This window comes from Sander lucioperca, chromosome 17 (genome assembly GCF_008315115.2).
Source record: "Sander lucioperca isolate FBNREF2018 chromosome 17, SLUC_FBN_1.2, whole genome shotgun sequence".
Lineage (NCBI taxonomy): Eukaryota > Metazoa > Chordata > Actinopteri > Perciformes > Percidae > Sander > Sander lucioperca.
Window position 1 is genome coordinate 27688368 of NC_050189.1, and position 24738 is coordinate 27713105.

A 24738-nucleotide genomic window follows, 5' to 3' on the forward strand; every position below is an offset into this window, starting at 1 on the left:
AACCAGGGGGGGTTCGTCTCTGTTAAACAGGTCAGAAGTCACAAGTACTGTACGTCTGTGAATGGATGTATAGTATAGAAACAGAGAGTTAATCATGCTAAGAATTCAAAATAAAATACGTCCTTTTCAAAGCTTTTTTAGACTTCTGAACCACATTTTTAGACCTGGAAAGTGATAAAATTGCACGTTTTCCGAGCCTTTAAAAGGTTTTCCCCCATTCAACATCCAAAACAAATAATCTCCCTGTAAACTGCTGTATCTAACTCCTCATATTTGTAGCGAACACTTTCCAGAGGCTGTAAATCCATCCCAAACCCAAAAGCTCCCATTCCACTTTGGTATAAATAAACTACCTACCTACCTACCTACCTATCCCAAAATCCACATGCATCAGAACATTTCTAGTCCATTTATTACAAAACATCCGTCGAACCCAACTTCCGTCCACGTGGCCAATTTTGGTTGTTGTTTGGTTGCGTCAACTTTCCTCCAGCCAGGAGGAGGCGTCTACGCTGGGGTCGTTGAGGCGTTCGCCGGCCTGCCGCATGTTCTGCTCCAGGAAGTTTTGACATGATAAACTGTGTGCAGCGACGGCGCTGTGGAGTAGCCACAACTGCTTGTGGAGGACTTTAACCTGCAGAGAAAAATAAAAACTGATTTGTCAAGTCCAACCCATATTTTTATTAATATTTAGTATCATGATCATGACAAGTACAATATCGCAGCGATAAGGATTATATTTCAACAAAACTAGGGCTGCAACTAACGTTTTTTTTTTTCTTGATTAATCGATTATTTGTTGGGTCTATAAAATGTCAGAAAATGGCTTTGTCCCTCATTCTTTCGCTCTCTGTGTGTTGCCGTTCTCAAAATCAAAGTTTGCTTCTGAAATAGAGTCCGGATCGGGCCGAATTTTTCTGTCCGAGCCCGACCCGTGCCCGACATAGTTAAAATCTCGTCTTTTTCTCATACTAATGACATATGTACGTTTGTTTGTGTGGAAAGCTTTTATTAAGCAGCTGTAGGAAGGCATTCGGGAATGTCAACAGATGAGCTCATCAGCTCACACGGGGGAACAAGCTCACGTTAATAAGCTGTTTAATTTAAAATGTTCTATGTGTTAACCTTTCCTTGTTTTGTTTCCGTCCGTGGTCAGAAAACCAGGGAAGACTCGTTACCTCCAGGGCCGACGTTATAAAATAAATAACGTCGGGGTTAAAATCCCGGTTCTGGTGAGCAGATGAATGAACTTGGCTTTCAGTCTGGAGTTTATCTCGGACACCGCACACACTGTGTACAAAACATAAACTTATTCCACCAACTCTGCTCCGGTCGCATCTACACGTCTGCTTCCTCTTCCTCTATCTCTCTTCTGCCCACTTTCCACACACACTGAGCTCTCTTAAAGGAGCCGCAGCACCATTTTAAAACAAATGCCTTATCGCGCTGATGTGACCGAGCCTGGCCCGAAGCCGAACATAATTTCTAAATATCTGTCCGAACCTGGCCCGGCCCGTCGGGCTCGGTTCGGGTATCCATGCCTTATTCTGAAAACAACAAACTTAGAGCCATCAAGCTACACGCTAAAAATATCATTTTGAAGAAAATGTGGACGGTGCAACAAGACAGGCCTGCTTGGTTCTTTCTGGGAATGATTGTGAAGATTTACAAAGAATATGTTTAGGTCATTTCCTCTCTAACTGGGACATTTTGGGACCGATTGGTGGGATTGCTGTGGACGAAGTACACACAGAGATACACTGGTAAGAGCTAATGAGGTTTAACCATGTATCAGCTAATTTAAATAGCTCACGTTACTGTATTGTGTCAACAGTATGTGTGTTTTTTTCTCCTATCCCAGAATGCATCTGTGGTGTAGCCAGACCTTTCTCCCACAGCGCTGCGGAGATAGAGCTGGCAATGCGAGACTACTACTACTACCAAAACTTCTACGACGTTAAAAGTAAATGGTGACAGAAACAACTGTACCTAAGTCACACTCTGTGATCTGAACCGTCTCACCTTGTTCTCCTGCAGCAGCTTGACTTTGACGGACAGGCCGTCCCGGACGCTCTGGTATCGCTCCCTCTGGGTCTGGAAGTCCTTCTGGGCCAGCTCCAGTTTGGGCAGGGTGATGGCGTCCCGGGGCCCCAGGTTCAGCTCCTCCAGGTCTACTCGGTACGCATCATACTCCATCCTGAAATCAGAGAAGTTTACATTAGGGCTAGAGATGTTCCGATACCAGTATACCAGTATCGGTATCGGCTCCGATACCGCCTAAAATGCTGGTATCGGGAAGTACTGGAGTTTATGCACCGATCCGATACCACGTAATAAAGCCCTAAAGAAAATCTACGTTAAAGTAGTTTATTTATGTTCTTTCTCCGATATAACTGACTGTCAAACTGAAGAATAAAAGAAAGTTCTGGGGCGTTCATGTTTGTGTTTCACAAAGAGTTTAACCTGAGCCAGACTGACAACAAAGATAGAAATCATATCACATCCATACAGAGATAGTAGTATACAGTTGTTATACATCATATCATCATACAGAGATAGTAGTATACAGCTGTTATACATCATATCATCATACAGAGATAGTAGTATACAGCTGTTGTACATCATATCATCCATACAGAGATAGTAGTATACAGCTGTTATACATCATATCATCATACAGAGATAGTAGTATACAGCTGTTATACATCATATCATCCATACAGAGATAGTAGTATACAGCTGTTATACATCATATCATCATACAGAGATAGTAGTATACAGCTGTTAAAACATAATAAAATATATGACACACTGGTATCGGATTGGTACTCGGTATCGGCCGATACGCAAGTTCAGGTATCGGAATCGGTATCGGGAAGCAAAAAATGGTATCGGACCATCTCTAATTAGGGCTGCACGATATGAGGAAAATATCTAATTGTGATTATTCTGACTTATACTGCGACTGCTATATGATTCACGATATTGGAGGGAATGATAATTTTTGTGTCATTATTCCCATTTTCCTTGAAAAAATACTAAAATTAAAATGATTATAGTGTGAATTTTGTGAGGATTTAGTCTGTAGGACAGGATTTGTAGGCCGGGACGTCTCTGCAGCGCCACAATACTTACGTCCTTCCAGACTGATCTCATGAAATGGCGTATGTATGACACGGCAATTCGTATGCCATTATTGGCGTGTTATCAAGACGCATACTCGCTTTTTAGCGTGTTTATCAACGCCGTTTGGCCTCCATTGAGTTACGTTACCTTGCGATTGCGTGTGAATTGACGCCGTAGCGAGTAGTATGAAAGTTTCTTCTTTTACTAAAGCCAACCGGTTGTTCTTCCGCGTGTCACGTTTCCTAAACCCGTCGCTTTCTTCTCACGATAACACGCCAAGTGGCGATAACACGGCAAGTGGCGTGTATGTTTACGACCGCTGTATGCAGCGTAGACATACACGTGGATAGCTGAAAATGCCACTTGGCTTAACAAAGTGCATGCGTGTATGTTTACGTGAAGTCATGATGCCATGTTGGTCCTTCATGCTGCGTTCATGCCATATGATGGAAATTATGGAAATAAGAAATTCCCATGGTTATGGGGACTTCAATTTCGGCTTGTCATTTCCCTACAGTTCCCAGAATGCCTTTCTGTGTTGTCCCTAACTCAAACCACAACCTTGCTTGTGGCAGAATTGGTTTATTTTCTGCTCCTGTGGGTGCAGACATTAGTCTCTCTCTCACCTGGCAGCCTCGTACTGCTTGGCGTTGATCATAGTGTCCTCGATGGTTTTGTTGATCAGAGTGTTCATGTCGGATGTAAAGGTGTTAATGGCCGCCGTCAGACTCTCGCCGCTCTTTGACAGAAACTTCTGAGCCTCTGCGTTCACACCAAACTCCACCTGACAGAAAGAGAGTTCACATTCATTGATCCGACACCAACCAACTTCCATCATGGCTGCCTGAATTACTGAAGCCGTTTACGTTAGGGGTGCAAGATATTTCATTGGCCAGTGACCGTGCCACTTGCACACGTCAGCGCACTGGTCCGCCGCTACGTGACAAACCATATGGAGCGTACCACGTGTACGCATATTTCCACAAAGTGACAGTGTTAGTGAAGAAATAGATAGAGACAACTAAATGGAACGAATCAGAGAAGAGAAAGAAAAGTTGTGTCCTGTTCTCTGTATTTATATTATATACTGTCCAACCAGTAGAACATGTCCTGTTCTCTGTATTTATATATTATATACTGTCCAACCAGTAGAACATGTCCTGTTCTGTAGACATGGTCCTTATTTATTTATTTATTCATGATGGACCAGTCCAATATGACCGTCATTGGAAATAAACCTTGTGTTGTAAGAAAACTTGTTTTATTTGTTATGAATCTATTTTGATGTGTTTTCCTGTAACTTTTGTAATTTTACATATGTTTAAAAATATCGATATCGCAATATTCATAATCGATATCGCAATATCACATTTGGTCAACATCGTGCAACCCTAGTTTACGTTCCCGTCCACCTGAGACTGTTGAGCACAACGAGACTCCAAAGGCTGGCAGACCTGTGCTAAAGGGGGAGGAATGTCACGTCAGTATCTAGCTGTTGGCCTATCTACGTCATGGAGTCTGCAAACGCTGAAATGAAGGAGACTGTTGGTGGACCCGTTGTGGGTGAGAGACTGCTGAAGAGGATTGTGTTTTCTGACTTGTCGTGACGTTTCCCCACAGAGTCTGTGTCAATGTTATGTCCGTGTTTTGAATGTCAAATAAACTGTCAACACTGACGAGGGAAGAGGAGCGGGCTGGCCAGCGTCGAAGCTGAGGACAAAGGTAGGCCTCTAACCCTTAAGCCCAGTTCCAACAGTCTCACGGCAGTTCATGTAAATGTCACGTTATTGTTAATCTATTGATACGTGTTCACGGAGACGTTTTTCTCGTTTTTTTACGTGTAAATGTCACGTTATTTTCTCGGGGAAAGGACGCCGGGAGGCAGACGAAAAGGACGCTCCATAAGCCGGGAGGCGCCCGCGAGGCGGCCCGCTGGGGACGCGCCACAACAACGGGGTGGCGGAGGTTGGGTTTAGGAAAAACCTTACGGGGAAAGGGAGCCTTACACGCCGGGAGACGGCCGCCGGGGACGCGCCACAATAACGGGGTGGCGGAGGTTGGGTTTAGGAAAAACCTTACGGGGAAAGGGAGCCTTACACGCCGGGAGACGGCCGCCGGGGACGCGCCACAATAACGGGATGGCGGAGGTTGGGTTTAGGAAAAACCTTACGGGGAAAGGGAGCCTTACACGCCGGGAGACGGCCGCCGGGGACGCGCCACAACAACGGGGTGGCGGAGGTTGGGTTTAGGAAAAACCTTACGGGGAAAGGGAGCCTTACACGCCGGGAGACGGCCGCCGGGGACGCGCCACAATAACGGGATGGCGGAGGTTGGGTTTAGGAAAAACCTTCCAGGGAAAGGGCGCCTTACACGCCGGGAGACGGCCGCTGGGGACGCGCCACAACAACGGGGTGGTGGAGGTTGGGTTTAGGAAAAACCTTACGGGGAAAGGGCGCCTTACACGCCGGGAGACGGCCGCCGGGGACACCCCCACAACAACGGGGTGGCGGAGGTTGGGTTTAGGAAAAACCTTACGGGGAAAGGGCGCCTTACACGCCGGGAGACGGCCGCTGGGGACGCGCCACAACAACGGGGTGGCGGAGGTTGGGTTTAGGAAAAACCTTACGGGGAAAGGGAGCCTTACACGCCGGGAGACGGCCGCCGGGGACGCGCCACAATAACGGGGTGGCGGAGGTTGGGTTTAGGAAAAACCTTACGGGGAAAGGGCACCTTACACGCCGGGAGACGGCCGCCGGGGACGCGCCACAACAACGGGGTGGCGGAGGTTGGGTTTAGGAAAAACCTTACGGGGAAAGGGCGCCTTACACGCCGGGAGACGGCCGCCGGGGACACCCCCACAACAACGGGGTGGCGGAGGTTGGGTTTAGGAAAAACCTTACGGGGAAAGGGAGCCTTACACGCCGGGAGACGGCCGCCGGGGACGCACCACAATAACGGGATGGCGGAGGTTGGGTTTAGGAAAAACCTTACGGGGAAAGGGAGCCTTACACGCCGGGAGACGGCCGCCGGGGACGCGCCACAACAACGGGGTGGCGGAGGTTGGGTTTAGGAAAAACCTTACGGGGAAAGGGAGCCTTACACGCCGGGAGACGGCCGCCGGGGACGCGCCACAATAACGGGATGGCGGAGGTTGGGTTTAGGAAAAACCTTCCAGGGAAAGGGCGCCTTACACTCCGGGAGACGGCCGCTGGGGACGCGCCACAACAACGGGGTGGCGGAGGTTGGGTTTAGGAAAAACCTTACGGGGAAAGGGCACCTTACACGCCGGGAGACGGCCGCCGGGGACGCGCCACAATAACGGGGTGGCGGAGGTTGGGTTTAGGAAAAACCTTACGGGGAAAGGGCACCTTACACGCCGGGAGACGGCCGCCGGGGACGCGCCACAACAACGGGGTGGCGGAGGTTGGGTTTAGGAAAAACCTTACGGGGAAAGGGCGCCTTACACGCCGGGAGACGGCCGCCGGGGACACCCCCACAACAACGGGGTGGCGGAGGTTGGGTTTAGGAAAAACCTTACGGGGAAAGGGCGCCTTACACGCCGGGAGACGGCCGCCGGGGACGCGCCACAACAACGGGGTGGCGGAGGTTGGGTTTGGGAAAAACCTTACGGGGAAAGGGAGCCTTACACGCCGGGAGACGGCCGCCGGGGACGCGCCACAATAACGGGATGGCGGAGGTTGGGTTTAGGAAAAACCTTCCAGGGAAAGGGCGCCTTACACGCCGGGAGACGGCCGCTGGGGACGCGCCACAACAACGGGGTGGCGGAGGTTGGGTTTAGGAAAAACCTTACGGGGAAAGGGCGCCTTACACGCCGGGACAAAACGCCACACGCGGGACGTGATCCACGCTCGCCCGGGTGAAAGTCCTGTGTTGTTTGACCCATCCACCACCCCAACCAGCCTCCCTACGCGGATTTTCGGCTTTTTATACTACTCCCTACCATTTTCGTGCTGTGGCCACGAAATATGCTTCCCACTGAAATACATTACTTCACATTTTCGTGCTGTCCACCACGTAAAAACCGACAAAAACGTCTCCGTGAACACGTATCAAAAGATTAAAATAACGTCACATTTACACGTACTGCCATGAGACCGGGCTGCCAGTTCAGACCAGAGATTCGCGACGAGACGAAACCGTTTTAGAACTTCGCAGAGAAAAGTTTCAGCGGTCTGAACCGGCCCGTCTCAGCTCGACTCAAACCAGCCGATGGCGTCGCTGTGACTCAGCTGGTGAGTCTCCAGAGGCTGGTTTTAGAACATAAGAGACGTCTCCTGTTTCAGCAGCCAATAGAGAAGTCAGCTGGTACAGTCAGCTACAATAAAATGATCCATAATCAGTGATGCCGGGTAACGCGTTACTCTAATCTGACCACTTTTTTCAGTAACGAGTAATCTAACGCGTTACTATTTCCAAACCAGTAATCCAATTAAAGTTACTTATCCAAGTAACTGTGCGTTACTATTTTTGTCATTTTGCTGCCCCCTCACAGCGAGGGAGAACTAATCACTCAACGAAATCCCGACTGTTCACTGTCCTGGCTCCCAAATGGTGGAACGAGCTCCCCATCGATATCAGGATGGCCGAAAGCCTACACATCTTCCGCCGAAGGCTAAAAACACGTCTCTTCCGACTACACCTCGGATAAAAAAAATAATAATAATAAAAAAAAAAAATTCTTGAACCTGCACTTTCATATGTCTCTTTGTAGCTTTGGAGTTGGAATCTTCACAGTTGAAAGCACTTAATTGTAAGTCGCATTGGATAAAAGCGTCAGATAAATGACATGTAATGTAATGTAGTTTTTGAATTCAGTTTTTCTTTTATTCATTTATTTTTTGGAATTATTAAGCCTCGGTTATATTGGCTGAAAAAGGTAAGAAAAGATGAAAGCATGCATGACATTAAATAGGAATACGGGGTTTTACGGCAGCCGACATCCAGCAGTAGACTCACATGCAGTGTTGGCGTTTTGACGCTGAGGTCGCTGAAGGCGTCCCCCAGTGTCTTCTGGGTGACTGAGAACTGAGCGAGCTGATTGGCCAGCGTCTGAGCCAGCTTGGTCACGTTGTCGTAGCGTTGTCGGTCGTCTTTCAGCAGCTCGAGGCGAGGCTCCAGGTCCAGGTCCACCGTACGAGATCCTCGGCCGAGCTTCTCCGACAGAGCCTGCCGGGTGCACTGCAGGGAGACAGCGGTGTTATCCATCAGACTGATTCTTTATTGATTATATATTATGACAAGTAGGGGTGTCACGATTTAGCAGGGCTGTAGTCAAGACCACCTTTGTTAAAGGTGCAGTAGGTAAGACTTATAAAACTAACTTTCTGTCATATTTGCTGAAACTGACCCTATGTTCCAGTAGAACTACATGAAGCAGGTCATTTAAAAAATAATCCGGCTCCTCTGGCTCCACCTACAGCCTGGAGTGAGATTTGCAAAAATCCACCGCTCCCTGTTCAGATGCACCAATCAGGGCCGGGGGGAGTGTCTAACTGTTCAGATGCACCAATCAGGGCCGGGGGGAGTGTCTAACTGTTCAGATGCACCAATCAGGGCCAGGGGGGGGGGTCTAACTGCGTGTCAATCACTGCTCATGCACACATTCATTCTCCCTTGTGGGGGGAGGGGCTTAGGAGACCATTTTGAGCTTTAGCGGAAAGGGGGGAGGGACTGAGAAGTTGTCGAAGTTAAAAATTTTTGGCTAAATCCTGGATCTTCACAATCCTACCCACAGCACCTTTAAGTCCAAGACCAGGACTAGTCGAGACCGAGTTAAGTTCAAATGAGAGACAGTCAAGACCAAGACAGAAAAAAAAAGAATCCTCAAAGAATCGATGCCTGATGATTGAGGTATAAGACGCAGCCATGCGTATCCCAGGCAACCAATGTCAACGCCAGTTCTAGCTGAATTTTGAATTAAACTAATACCGGTTTTCTGAACAAGCGCTTGTTTTGAAGGAGGAAGTTACTTTAGAACAAAAGCATATAGTGCTGGACTCGGTCGAGACCAACTAGAATATTTGGCGAGGCCAACGGCCGAGTCCAAATACCAACGAGTCCGAGACAAGTCAGAGACAACAAAAAAACATCTGTAAATTAAAAATGTATCAAAATTAGCTTCCGACTTCGAATATCAAAATCAGAAGCAAGATCAGCGAGTATTTTTCTTCTCTTCTCCATCCCCGCCTACTTGCGCACATCCAAAGAAAAAAAACAGCTACGGATACCGCGTAGCTTACCGGCTGGAAGCATGAAGCTAAAGACACGGGGTAACGTTAGCTTAGCGGTAGCCTGCAGCTGCTCTTTACAGAGCAACAACAGAACTGGAAAATCCTCTTGCTTTCCTGAAGTCACCGTGTGGCAACATTTTGCCTTCCCCGTGAGTGAGTTATGGAAATAAACAACGAAGGTAAAGCATCTGGGCTCCGACGGGACTCCATGCTGCATTCATGTGCACCTCGTTTAACTAGTGGTGCATTCATGTGCACCTCGTTTAACTAGTGGTGCATTCATGTGCACCTCGTTTAACTAGTGGTGCATTCATGTGCACCTCGTTTAACTAGTGGTGCATTCATGTGCACCTTGTTTAACTAATGGTGCATTCAAGTGTGCCTCGTAAACTCAGAGAAACTCAAACTGTTGTTGCAAAGAAATAGTTTAGATTGAAAATCGAATTGTGGATTTCGAGAATCGTTACACCCCCTAATTTTGACCAACGAACAGCTCGATTCCTCTCACCTTATAGGTGGCGATGCTCCACTTGCGCACTCTCTCCAGCTTCTCACTGGCTGGGTTCTTGTTGTTGCCCTGGACGACCATAGGTCCTGGTTTCTGTGGCGTCACTGGGAGGTCTGGCGTGGGGGGGGGTCAAAGGTCAACGGAGAGTTATCATGGCGACATTAATTGAGTCTAATTTGATAAGTTTTACACCTGGCTTGTTTCAATATTTCCTATAGCTTTTGTTGCACCACTTTCTGATCATAAGAACTCCTTTTCTCTTCGTTTACGTACCTTTGGTTTGCTCCATTTCCGTGGCGGCCTCCGGCGTGGCCTCAGCTGCACCGGAAGTGAGACTGTCGTCGGTGTGGTTGCAGTAAATGTTTGCATCCTGTAAGAAAACACAGGTGGAGAAGATCAGATCCTTTGTAACCAGGCCCACAGAAAGTTCGCTGGGCTGTGAAACCAAATTCAACATAGTTAAAGCCCCTTCTGACTGGAATAGCCTGCCTGGGTCTCTAAGATCTGTCACTTCTTGGCACTCCTTCAAAACATCACTCTTTACTTACTCTGCATGCAAACTGTTGCTGTAAATCAGGGGTGTCAAACCCAATTTTGCTAAGGGCCACACTGGAAAAAGAGAATCACATCAAGGGCCAGACATGTGTAGTTCATTGACGTGCTTTTATGTCATCGAAAAAGTAAAATATCTTTGACTCTATTATTGCATGTCTCACATTAGGGGCTTTCCGACCGGAGGGATTTTTGCAGTTCTTAGAACTAAACGTTCCTAGAACACTTTTTTCGTCGTGTTCCGACAGGAAAAATTTGGGGATTTTTAAGTTCCTCTGGCCGCAGTAGCGTACTTTTTTAGCTCCTACTTCAGAGCAGGGTCTTTTCCCTTTTCCCTTTTCCGGGGTGTACTTGATTGGTCGAACTTATAAGTCCCGCCCACTGCGAACTCGGAACTTGCAGACGGATCAACAACCAACAACGGGTCATTTTTAACAATTTTCACCATCTTATTCATCATTAAATTCACTTCTTACAACATTTTAGGCGGGAAATTAACTGTTTAGATTTCAAATATAGGCAGTCTTGCGCGAATTGATGCCGAATTGACAATTTGCTTCAGAGTTTTCGGAGTTGAGAAACTCCAATGATTGAGGCGACAGCCAGCAAGCGCCTGCCCCGGCCGCTAGCTCGTCGCTGGGCCAGTCATGCTCAGACACCTCGCTGTGTAGGGCTGAACGATTAATTGCATTTTCGATAATATCGCGATATGTTAAAACGCGATTTCCTAATCGCAAAAGGCTGCGATTTGATCACATGACTCACGAGAGCAAATCAGTCTGCACTCCGCAGAGAAAGCATCAACTTAGCACGCTAACGCTACGCCGTACCTGGAGCTGATTTCTGTCATTCAAACAACTCTGAGTTGTAGTTTAAAACTTTTACAGCCATTTTAATAAAATGAAGGGTTTTATTCTGGTTCGAGTCCATACGTGCAGTTAATGGATACAGACACGCAGAACTCAAGGCTCGGTTGGCAACGATTAGCTCTGGTTAGCGGTTAGCTCCGTTATAAAGATATGAGTGGAGGAGCTGCCACTGAGAGGGGTAACAACCAGACTCTGATAAATGACGTTCGGGGAGCTTTCACAGCAGCGTGGCCGCGGTGTTTCAACAGTTTTATTAGTACAGTTAATCCCACGGCAAGAACACCAGCTACATGCTAACGCAACGATAGCCTCTCTGAACAAGTGCACACGGCAGCACGCAGCTTCACGAGGGGGAGGGGCTGGAGGCAGCTCCTCTCTGTGCACTGTAAAAAATTACGTGTGTGTGTGTGTGTGTGTGTGTACACTATATTTTTACTTAACTGTCTAGTGTGTAATTGTGTGTTCATACTATACATTATTATATTATTCTTTGTTGAATAATACAGAAGACAAAGAGCTTAAAAAAATAATCGAATCGAAATCGCAATATTTGGGGAAAAAAATCGCAATTAGATTATTTTCAAAAATCGTTCAGCCCTACCGCTGTAAGCTGGAGGTCTCTCAGACCGCTCTCGTAAATAAGAGGCTTTTATTTCGCCGTTGACGGTTGTTTGTTTAAATATCACAACACATGTCCATCATAAGATTAACGGGAACCTGTGGTTACCTGTCTTTTTGGAGTTAAACTCCACAAGCGTGTCCTGTGGACCGCCAGCCGTCACACACACACACACACACACACACACACACACACACATACACACACACACACACACACACACACGGCCACTTGGCCAGTGGGAATGCAAACGGACAAGTACTATCTGGTCGGAAAGCACCTATAGTCTCCTCACTTACAGTTTGGTCGACATAAAGCCCTGAAAAAGTGAGCAAAGAAGTTCCAAAGCCATCCTAGAATTTAGCAAATCAAGCAAAACAATGATTAGATTTTCTAAGTAGGCTACCACCCAGCTGACTCACAACAAGCTCTTTCACAGCCTGAATATGCAAACTCTCTGGTTCTGGTTCTGGTTCTGGGGGAATTTCAAGTCTGGGGGAGTCTCAAAGTCTGCAAATTTGCCAAATTCTGCTTTGAGTGTCACGTAATTGCAAGTTGAAAAACAGTTTCCCATGTTTTTGGTTTGGCGCACAACTAGGTGGGCCAAAATTGATTGTGAACCTAAATTGATATGCGGGCCAGATCAGAATTTGCGAGGGGCCGGATTTGGCCCGCGGGCCTTGAGTTTGACACATGTAAATGTTTCCCTCATGTGTGACTGGACTTTTGTTTTATATACCCAAATATTCGGGATACTTTTTGTCCTTTCCTTTTATTTATGTGTATACATGCGAGTATGGGTGTAGGTGTGCGTATGTATATTATGTATGTTTATACCATGGTTTGGGTGAATACTCGATTCTGATTGGCTGCAGGGTGTCCATAAAAAAGTGATGTAGGACACCTACTAAAGGAGTTCCAGTGAAACTGACTGTTTACTGTTCTAAATGAATGCGCTACATTAAAACAAAAAGGAAATTAGGTGGTGCATGAATTTATATGAACAAGCCTGGTGTAAACATTCATATGAAAGTCAGAAACTAATCACACAAACTAAAGTGCAGATTGCAGAAATATAAAAACAAATATGTGGTTTTACCACACTTAGTAGTATTTCATTTAATTATTTACTGTAATAAACATATGTAAACATGTGGATTGCACTTTTTAAACACTGTCTTTGAACTTTACTAGACAGTTAAATAAGTAAAAATATAGTGCGTGTATATATACACAATGGTGTATTTATTTTTTTTACAGCGCACACAGAGGAGCGGCCTCCAGCCCCTCCCTCCCCTTGTGAAGTTCCGCGTGCAAGACAGCATTAACGTTGCACTTGCTCAGAGAGGCTATCGTTACGTTAGCAGTAGCATGCGGCTGCTGGTCTCGCTGTGGGATTAACTGTACTAATAAAACCGTTGAAACCCCGCGGCCACGCTGCTGTGAAAGCTCCCCGAACGTCATTTATCAGAGTCTGGTTGTTACCCCTCTCAGTGGCAGCTCCTCCACTCCATATCTTTATAACGGAGCTAACCGCTAACCGGAGCTAACCGCTAATCAGCGCTAATCGTTGCCAACCGAGCCTTCAGTTCTGCGTGCCTGTATCCATTAACTGCATGTATAGACTCGAACCCGAATAAAACCCTTCATTTTATTAACATGGCTGTAAAAGTTTTAAACTACAACTCAGAGTTGTATGAATGACAGAAATCAGCTCAAGGTACGGCGTAGCGTTAGCGTGCTATGTTGACGCTTTCTCTGCGGAGTGCATTCTGATTCGCTCTTGCGAGTCACGTGACCAAATCGCAGCCTTTTGCGATTAGGAAATCGCGTTTTAACATATCGCGATATTATTGCAAATGCAATTAATCGTTCAGCCCTACTGGGAAGCAAGGCTGTAAAAAAAACGCCACTATAGACCATTGTATAGACAGGATATAAGAATGGACCAACAGGTCCCGTGTCTCTGGACGGAGACCAGTGAAGGATATTAGAAGACCTTTTCCGGTGATGGCTGAGCGTTACTGAGCAGCCTCCAACTGAGAGAGACGACGTAGATGTGACGTGAGCAACCTGTCTGAAAGTTGTAAGTCTTCTGGTAGCTGTGCCAAGAGAAATCTCAATCATTCCCAATCTAGCAGAGACGGAGAGCGTAGGTATATGTAAGGAGATAACATGGACACAGGCTAATTATTGATCACTAACATGATAGTTAACATTAGTAATTAAACTTAAACAGCTAATGGAAGTCCAAACTGCCTGCGAGCTTCTCCTGTACTATACGGTAATTCCTCTACTACTACTAATGTTTCTCAAACTTTTTTCAATATTGTACCCCCTTTGAATTGCTTTTTTAAGCCAAGTACCCCTTGACCAGCGCAAAACATTTTCGGTAGAAAAAAAGTCTCTATAAAGAGGTACAATCCAGCGCCGGCAGTGATAGATTCACTAAACAACAACAAATGCTACATTTCAAATGTTTAGAATCCATCACTTCATTCATTCATTATTATAGTATAATTATTTTAGGAATTATGCATGACATATTTTTAAATTAGCATTTTTGCAAAAATTTCACGTACCCCCTGCAGTACTCCAAGGTACCCTTAGGGGTACACATACCCCCAATTGAGAAACACTGCTCTACTATGCGACAGTAAAGCCTGGTTCACACGGGACGATTTTAAAATTGTCGGCCGATTTTCCAATCCTGAGAGACTCCACACACGGCGATAAAAAATCACGGGTCTAACAGTTTTGGTCGTACAGCGTGTGTTGCGCAGCACACACATCACACACGAACCAACTTGACTCCCGAGCATTCCCAGGTCAGACGGGAAATCTCGCAAAATCCCTCGAGATCAAACGTGACTTCAGAGTAAACAATCATGGCGGACGAAGAGGATGCAGTGGCGATAGTTTGTAGTTTGTTTTTAACCGAAAAAAACATTCACGGTGTTGCCACAGGTCGACGAGTTGGTCCTCCATCTCCGACGTCCACCGGACTTTCTGGTGCGCCGTGCCGCCGGCTGTTTTGATGTTGTTTCCCGGTGCTTTCCTCGCCGCCTCGTCACCTCGCTTTCTGATTGGCTACACGCCACAGTCCACAGGCTGCGTGCTCATTTGTCCCCGGGGGACACCACACAGGAGGAGAAATCAGGCCAAAACAATCCAACATGTTGGATATCCCCGATTTGAGATGGGAGCGGTCCCGACGTCCTTCCGAGCAGACGAGAGCAGTCTTAACACACCACACACGGCAGGAATATCTGATCAGATTATTTTACCATAATCGGAGCATCCTTAAGATTGTCGGAAGGGGGGAATCGGGGCTAAAATCGGCCTAATTATCCTGCCGTGTGAACCAGGCTTAAGTTGCGTGGTTATGACACAATCGTTAGCCTATTTTTATAAAAACGTCTGCTACGGAGCCATAACGTGAGGTACAAGGTAATGGAGCCTTTTATACATTGTCGTGTTTCTTTATAAATAAACAACGGACAAATAAAGTCTTTAAACGCTTCAGATGTGAAGTTATTCGCTGTCAAAGTGACGTCAAAATGAATGGCAGTCAATGGAATGCTAACGGGAGGTGATGGCTTGTTAGCATCAAAATGGCTCCATAGGAGGATCGAGTTCTGAAGCGAGGCTGGTTTACCCCGTTGCCATAGACACTAAACGCTGGAGAAGCTGGTTTTGACAGCGAAGTTGCGGGTTCGCTTCCTCATCTGCTGCTGCCCAGAAGCACTTCAGCAAGTGATTTAACATGCAAGCAAACGAGGAAAAAGTAGTTTTATTCATGCTGTAAATTTCACATTTCCAACTGTGTTTGAACGCAGCCTGAGTTCACAGAACGGAAACATCTCCAGTAACCGTCAGTAAAAAGGTCAAAGGTCAGAAAATCAAAGCACAGTGACAACAATCGGAAGGATCGCCGTGGGAAACCCGGAGCTCATCGGGGGGCCAATCAGAACCCAGATCAAAAGGTTGTGAGGTTGCCACGGAGACGATGGATCCCTGCTGTGAGGTCAGGAACACGCAAGACTCGGGAAATGATCACCTGACGCAGATGAGAGGTAACGACACACACGCACGCACGCACGCACGCACACACTCACACACACACACACAGAGACACAGACAAACACACACACACACAGAGACAGAGACACACACACACACACACATCTGTTGTCTACAATTAGGAGACATGGAGGTCACACACACACACACACACACACACACACACACACACACACACACTATGTATCCAGTATTTTAACAGCAAAGAGCAAAAATGTGCCGCTTTACGACGGGGAACTGAAGCCGCCACCAGACTCCTTTGACAAAAACAGACATTTTACCTCGCAGAACACGGGAGTTGCTGCTCTACCGCTGCCTCCGTCGGTTAGTGCGTTTGTGTTATTGTGTGACTTTGGTGTTTTTAAAAGGGTTAGGAAATAACAAAACTAACAAACGCACTAACCGACAGAGGCAGCGGTAGAGCAGCAACTCCCGTGTTCTGCGAGGTAAAATGTCTGTTTTTGTCAAAGGAGTCTGGTGGCTTTGAAGAGAGGGACGTCTCAACATATAGTGGCCGTTGGAGGAACTGCAATTTGAGATACTTGTGGATTCACGTGATTAAATCAGTAACGTGACATCATGATTTCGCGTTAACATACACGCCACTTTCTAAAGCCAAGTGGCGTGTTATCTGTACGTATTTTCAGCTATCCGCGTGTATGTCTACGACGTATACAGCGGACGGGTTGCAAACTGATCTCAATAAGTGGCGTATATATATTAGCAAATTTCGACGACTGAAATATTTTCCCTCTGTCGCTCCAGACAGCAGCAGACTCCGCGTTATTTTCAGACATGCGCTCTACAATCACAGCTGATAGACGGCTTTTTGTACACGCTCCGAAACGGACAAAAAAAATATCACACTTTCTCTGTAGTCTACCGTTAGCTAGCTACCGTAAATGTAGGCTACTTTTAAAATTGCATATTTTCCCTCTGGGCTCACCAAAACGGACGTAAAGGCATATTAACCATTCACTGACTGCACGGGATCGCTAGTACACATATTACACCCTGTAGCCTGGTGGTGGGGGAGGCGGGACAGCCTCCCCAAATTGTCTGCCCTTTCAATCTCATACCTGTGTGTCCAGGCGTCTTGGACACCATCTGAGAGTTTTCTCCTGTGCAGGACATGCCATACGTCAGGAGAGGTGTAGTATCTCGCCAGAGAAGGCAAATATGGTCATTTTTCTGCAAAAGAACTGCTAAAGTTTGAAGCTGGTTGGCATACCAACTCAACAACATTTATTTAGTTCTTACTTGTTAATAGTGTAACTGTTATTTGTTAAATTATTGTAGTTATGTGTTAGGCGACTTAGGTATATTTAAGTATTTTAAAACATTAATATATTGTTCAATTTAAATAATTTTCAATTTAAAAAAAAAAAAAATGTAATTTTTCAGTTTTTCAAGAATCGGAATCGGTTTAAAAAGGTACCGGTTCGGCATCGGAATCGTAAAAATCCAAACGGTACCTAACCCTACTCGCTACGGCGTGAATTGACACGCAATTGCAAGGTAATGTAAGTCAATGGACGCCAAACGGCGTTGATAAACACGCTAAAAAGCGAGTATGCGTCTTGATAACACGCCAATAATGGCATACAAACTTATTGAGATCAGTCTGAAATCAGGGAATGATGATGAAAGTAAGATGACATCTCAACAAACTGCTCTTGAACTCAACTGTTTAACGTACAACAAAGCTCTTAATTGCTGCTCTGCACGCACGGGGCCACTCCCGTTTTCTGGCGTCACTCTGTCACTATTAACCACAACGACGGCCGTCTTATCGGAGAAACACTCACTCACTGTCACCGCTCATCACACCGCTTTGCTTACTTGTCGTGACGACTTGCTGATACCATTGTGCAAGCTGCGTGCTGTTCCCGTTTCTTTTATTCAGCCGGTTACGTAACGTGTGAATGTGTGAGGAACAAACACATCAAACACAGGTCTGATTTATACGTGTGTAACCAACTGATAACTCATCAGTCGAAGGGAGGAGAAATTAGTTTGTAATGTTCACAACCATCAGCTACCCTGCTGAGGGGACAACAACTCTCTCCGCTGACACACACACACACACACACACACACACACACACACACACACATACCTACACACACACATACCTACACACACACACACACACATACCCACACACACACACACACACACACACACCCAGACACACACACACACATACCTACACACACACACACACACACACAGACACACACACACACACATATACACATACCTACACACACACACACACACACACACACACACACACACACACACACACACATACCCACACACACACACACACACACAGACACACACACAAACATACACATACCTACACACACACACACACACACACACACACACATACCTACACACACACACACACACACACACACACATACCTACACACACACACACACACACCCATACCTACACACACACACAGACACACACACACACACATATACACATACCTACACACACACACAAACACACACACATACCTACCTACACACACACACACACACACAAACATATACACATACCTACACACACATACACACACACACAAACATATACACATACCTACACACACACACACAAACATACCCATACACACATACACACACATACACACACACACACAGACACACACACACACACACACACACACACATATATACACACACAAAATTTTTTTTATATTTTAATAAAAGTCGTAATATTTTTTGGAAAAAAATTTAATATTTTGAGAAAAAAGTTTTAGTATTTTAAGAAAAAAGTCGTAGTTCCTTAAAGCTATAGTGCGTAGTTTCTGTCGCCCCCATGAGGAATTCTAAGTAACGACAACAACACTGTCGGTGCGTCCACATGATACACACGCCTGGCCGGTCACGATCAGACATTTAGCTGGAGGATGTATTGTCCCAGAAATTGTTGCGATAAACGATAATATTGTCGTGGACTCTCAGTCTCTGTTAACAACACATGACCTGGAACGGAACCCTACCAACTCTCTCCGCTGACTTTGTATTGCATGAAGGTGCCTCTTTTTTGGGCCTGATCTAATTATATCGATATCGTGATATGGGACTAGATATCGTCTTAGATTTTGTTCCTGTTTCTTTTATTCAGCCGGTTACGTAACGTGTGAATGTGTGAGCAATATCTGTGAGGAACAAACACATCAAACACAGGTCTGATTTATACGTGTGTAACCAACTGATAACTCATCAGTCGAAGGGAGGAGAAATCAGTTTGTAATGTTCACAACCATCAGCTACCCTGCTGAGGGGACAACAACTCTCTCCGCTGACTTTGTACTGAAATTGTACACACACACACACACACACACATATACACATACACACACACACACACACACACACACATATATACACACACACACACACACATATACACACACACACACACACACCTACACACACACACACACATATACACACATACACACACACACACACACACACACACACACACATATACACACATACACACACACACATTCCTACACACACACACACACATATACACACATATACACACACACACACATACCTACACACACACACACACACACACACACACACACACACACACCTACACACATACCTACACACACACACACACACACCCCTACACACACACACACACACACACACACCCCTACACACACACACACACACATACCTATGGCATAAGTGGTGTCTTTTCCTGGTTTTAAAGGCTGCATTACAGTAGAGTTATGTCGTTTTCTGAACTTACCAGACTGTTGTAACTGTTCTATTATTTGCTTTTGGATATTGGATATCGTAATATCGTAATATGGCATGAGTAGAGATGCACCGATTTCAACATTTTGTTGTTCTTTTTCTACAATTTTGTAGACATTTCTGTCGATTTTATTCAAAAAAATTTTGTCACTTTTTCCCCAATTTTTTTTTGTCACTTTTTGGGCGTTTTTTTTTTTTTTTTTTTATTATGTTTTTGTAAATTTTTTTACACTTTTTTTGTCGCTTTTTAAAAAAAAAAAAAAAAATTCACTTTTTTTTTCCAATTTTTTTTTGTCACTTTTCGGTGATTTTGTTCAGCGTTAAAAAAAAACGAAAGAAAAAAACCTTTTTCCAACATTTGTCACTTTATTCATCGTTCTTTTGTCATAGTTCTGATATAGAAAGTTCTTGTAAGGACAACAGGAGGGTTAAAGAAATGCCCGTAAACCAGAGCACGTTTTTCTCCCATCCCAGAATGCTGTGCGACTAGCCAGACCTTCCTCCGCAGCGCTGTAGAGGAGGGTCTGGCAACGCGAGGCTGTGAATCAGTAACTAGAGAGATTTTCATGGACGTCTCACCCTCCGAGGAGTCTCCTCCTCTTCTGTGACGCCTCCGGGCACCATGACGACGCCTCCTCTCGGCTTCACCTCATCCATCATCTCTCTCTCTCCTCCCGCTTCTCTTCTTCCACTTCTTCCTGTAGACAAAACCCCCCAAAAAAAAACATCAATCGACAACGTGTCTTTTGATTTTTTTCCCTCTTTGCGATAATAGAAAATGACACAAGGTTTGGGGAAGACTCGGGCGCACGTATTTTGGAGAAAACTCTTTGGAGAGGATAACGTCTGTGTGGTTAAACAGCGACATCTAGTGGTGAACAGGAAGAATCACACACATCTGACAACACACCAAACAGCAGCAAGTCTGCAAATTAACTGTCTTAACAGTTAAGGCCATTTCATGGTTCTGAGGAGGCTCCACACAGAGCTTTCTCCGTAGCCTACGTTAGTGTGAGTGAGTGAGTGAGTGTGTGAGAGAGAGAGAGAGAGAGAGAGAGTGAGTGAGTGAGTGAGTGAGTGAGTGAGTGAGTGTGTGTGTGTGTGTGTGTGTGTGTGTGTGCGTGTGTGTGTGTGGGGGTGTGTGTGTGTGTGTGTGTGTGTGTGTGTGTCTGTGTGTGGGGAGTGTGTGTGTGTGTGTGTGGGTGTGTGTGTGTGTGCGTGCGTGCGTGCGTGTGTGTGTGTGCGTGCGTGCGTGCGTGCGTGCGTGTGTGTGGGTGTGTGTGTGCGTGTGCGTGTGTGTGGGTGTGGGTGTGCGTGTGTGTGTGTGTGTGTGTGAGAAACAGAGAGAGTTGTGTGGAGCTGATCGTCTTAATTAGCTTTGTAGCAACTCATTTGGCAACGGCTCGAATGTAACGAACGTTCATTAATATCAAAAAAGTTACACACTAAAGCTTAAATCCCTAAAATTTAGATTTTTAAATTTTAAGACCTTTTAAGACCCCGCGGAAACCCTGTTTCATGAGCCACAGGCTTAGTTTCCATCCACTTGTCAATCGATTTATCTCAAGTTCGGTAAAAAAAAAACATTGAAGCGAATAAAGCTGGTGAGAGTGTGTTTCCATCCAACGGCTTTAAAGCGAATAGAAACCTGTTGCGTAATGACGTCACATGCTGTTTTGCGGTCAAATTGGTATATCGCAACGCTAAAAGTTGCAGGTCGACAGGAAGACAACACAAGACTTAAAGACTTGGATTAATGTTGAAATGTTTGCTACAACTTCCCTACAGCCTTTTCTGTCAAAGGTAAGCAAGTTATACAACCTTATTTACAGTTAGTGCAAAGTACATCTCGTCTAAAGTGTAATGACGGGTAACAGTAACAGTATAAAAGTGTGAGCTTTGACCTTTTACAGTGAATCACAGACGCCCTGACAACTTTGATAACGTTTTGGTTTGATTTTAGCAGCATGGAGAACGTGGTTAGTTTCTGCACATGACAACAAGAGTAAAAATACCTTCACTAAATGTTGAAATGAACGTATCTCTACTTCTGCTTCTCAACAGGAAGATAAATGTCATTTCCACACAGAACAAAGGGAGTAAACTCAACTATACCACTTGTTGAAGTGCAGTGGTGGCCTAGGGCACGGGTTCTCAAACTTTTTTCAATAATGTACCCCCTTTGAATTGTGTTTTTAAGCCAAGTACCCCCTGACCACTGGCCAAGTACCCCCTGACCACTGGCCAAGTACCCCCTGACCACTGGCCACTGGCCAAGTACCCCCTGACCACTGGCCAAGTACCCCCTGACCACTGGCCACTGGTCAAGTACCCCCTGACCACTGGCCAAGTACCCCCTGACCACTGGCCACTGGTCAAGTACCCCCTGACCACTGGCCAAGTACCCCCTGACCACTGGCCACTGGCCAAGTACCCCCTGACCACTGGCCAAGTACCCCCTGACCACTGGCCACTGGCCAAGTACCCCCTGACCACTGACCACTGGCCAAGTACCCCCTGACCACTGGCCAAGTACCCCCTGACCACTGGCCACTGGCCAAGTACCCCCTGACCACTGGCCAAGTACCCCCTGACCACTGGCCACTGGTCAAGTACCCCCTGACCACTGGCCACTGGTCAAGTACCCCCTGACCACTGGCCAAGTACCCCCTGACCACTGGTCAAGTACCCCCTGACCACTGGTCAACTACCCCCTGACCAGCGCAAAAATTTTTTACATCTATATAAAAACAACAATACAGTGTCGGCGGTGATAGATTTACTAAACAACAACCTTGTAACTGAAAAACATATAAATGCTACATTTCCAATGTTCATAATCCATCACTTACAGTAATTCATTCATTATTATAGTTTAATTATTTTAGGAATTTTGCATGACATATTTAGAAGCATTTTGCAAAAAGTTCATGTACCCCCTGCAGTACTCCAAAGTACCCCCAGGGGTACGCGTACCCCCATTTGAGAAACACTGGCCTAGGGGTTAACCCTTGTGTTGACCTCGGGTCACATTGACCTCGTTTTAAATTTTTTTTTTATATCAGAAAATATGGGACGTAGAAATAAGCGCTGAAAATGTGTAGAAGAAAAATTTTAAAATGTAAAACGCTGGAAAAAGCAAAAACAAATTGTGGAAAAAAAAAGGCGTCAAAAATGTCAGAAAAAACGACAAGCCGGCGTGATGTTGAAACCTGCCTTCAAAAGGGGGGTGTTTTTAAAATGCACATTCAAACACACAATGGTCCACAAGGGCTCACCCACATCCAACGGGTCGAAAAGCACCCTCTTATGTTTCCTGTGGCGGTTCCCTGGATTTTAGCCCACGCTATACCGCGTTCCACCAGCAGATGCCGGCAAAGCGCCATTGTCTGATCCGTTAAGGAAGCGAGGTCTGGGCCGGTTCAATGCCCAGACCGGCAGGATAAAAAAATCTGGGATGGGGGAAAGTGAAAGAGCAGCGCATGTCTCCTCCCCTCATTACCACCACTGAGGTGCCCTCGAGCAAGGCTCTTAACCTCCAACCGCTCCAGTGGAGCTGCCCAGCGGCAGCAGATCAGACTGGGGTCGTACTGGGCAGCTTCCAGGTATGAATGTGGAACTGTGTGAATGTGATCAGGTAGGCCTGCACGATTCGGGGGAAAATATGAATCACGATTTTTTTTTAGCTTAGCTTTGATATCACGATTCTCTGTGTAATGTTTAATGCACACATGAACCGTGACAAAACAAATTGGCAGTACCAAACATTGATTTTTTTTTTTGGCACCTTATAGCACATTGTGCATCCCCACAAGCCTGTAAACACAGAGGCTTCAATGAAGAGCAGGGAGAGCACTGCAGCGCTTTAAAACCTTTTTTATACAGTCCACGTTAAAAACTCACGGAAGAAAGTCGTAGCGTTTGTGATGCAGTCGGCTCGTAAAATTAAATGAGAATCAAAGTCATAAAGTTATTTAAATATTAAATCGTGAACAGGGTGCATACCTGCAAACTCAGAAAGGCTGAAAAAGGTGACACATCTCTAGCCCCCCCCCCCCCCCAATAACAATAACTTATTTCACCAGTAAATTCCTGTTAACGACAAAAAAAAAACACTGGATGGGAAAAGGGTATTTTACAATAACTTTGAATGCAGCACGAGGCTGAGTGAGGCTGAGTCTGTTTTTCAGACAGCGGCAGCTACAGTCTGGTGTTACAGTCCTCTCCAGTGAAATACAGACACACTTTTACACCGTTTAGCTGTCAGCATTTTAACCGTGTTTGTCGGTACACGATCCGTTCTGCACATGCGCAAAATGTTCGCGCATGCGCGGTTGTACGAGGATTTACGACACTGCACGATCTGTTCCACGCTTCCGGTCGACAGCCAAGCTAACGTTAGTTTAGCTAACGGCTCATTCGGCTAACCGCTAGCTGATTGTAGCGGTCTGCCGTTAGCCTCCACAGGCAAGCTAACGTTAGTTTAGCTAACAGCTAATTCGGCTAACTGCTAGCTGAGACAGCATGTAATAACTTTAAAAGACCCTCAAAATAAAACTTGAAAATAAACGTTGACATATATAACAAACACCTAACATATATAACAGCTGTTCCGTCAGTTCTACTTTACTTGTGCTCATTTAAAATACAATCACTCAATACTTGTCTTTATTGTTATTACTGTGAAGTCTTAATTTAGCTGTAGCCTGCTTTTCCCATTACGTTTGAGTTAACGTTATTTTAGACTGAATCTAGCTGTCAGCTAGCGGTTAGCTGAATTAGCTGTTAGCTAAACTAACGTTAGCTTCCCGGTGGAGGCTAGCCATAGGCTAGCGTGGAACAGATCGTGCAGGTCGTATCCTCGGTAAAACAGTATTATCTTGCGCATGTGCAGAACGGATCG

The 24738-nt window shown here is 45.6% G+C and overlaps 1 protein-coding gene across 1 annotated transcript in view; it reads right to left on the reverse strand.

Annotated features, from left to right (window-relative positions):
• The window catches only part of LOC116061824 (arfaptin-1-like), a 26727-nt gene continuing 1989 nt past the window's right edge, over window positions 1-24738 (reverse strand). Inside the window, exons 2-8 of the mRNA XM_031316184.2 lie at window positions 20415-20533; window positions 10159-10255; window positions 9886-9998; window positions 8104-8325; window positions 3753-3910; window positions 2023-2197; window positions 1-634 (exon numbers count right to left, since the gene is read on the reverse strand). Coding sequence (XP_031172044.1) covers window positions 479-634; window positions 2023-2197; window positions 3753-3910; window positions 8104-8325; window positions 9886-9998; window positions 10159-10255; window positions 20415-20495 — 1002 coding nt within the window. The 5' untranslated portion in view covers window positions 20496-20533 and the 3' untranslated portion in view covers window positions 1-478. The remainder of the gene's footprint in view (window positions 635-2022; window positions 2198-3752; window positions 3911-8103; window positions 8326-9885; window positions 9999-10158; window positions 10256-20414; window positions 20534-24738) is intronic.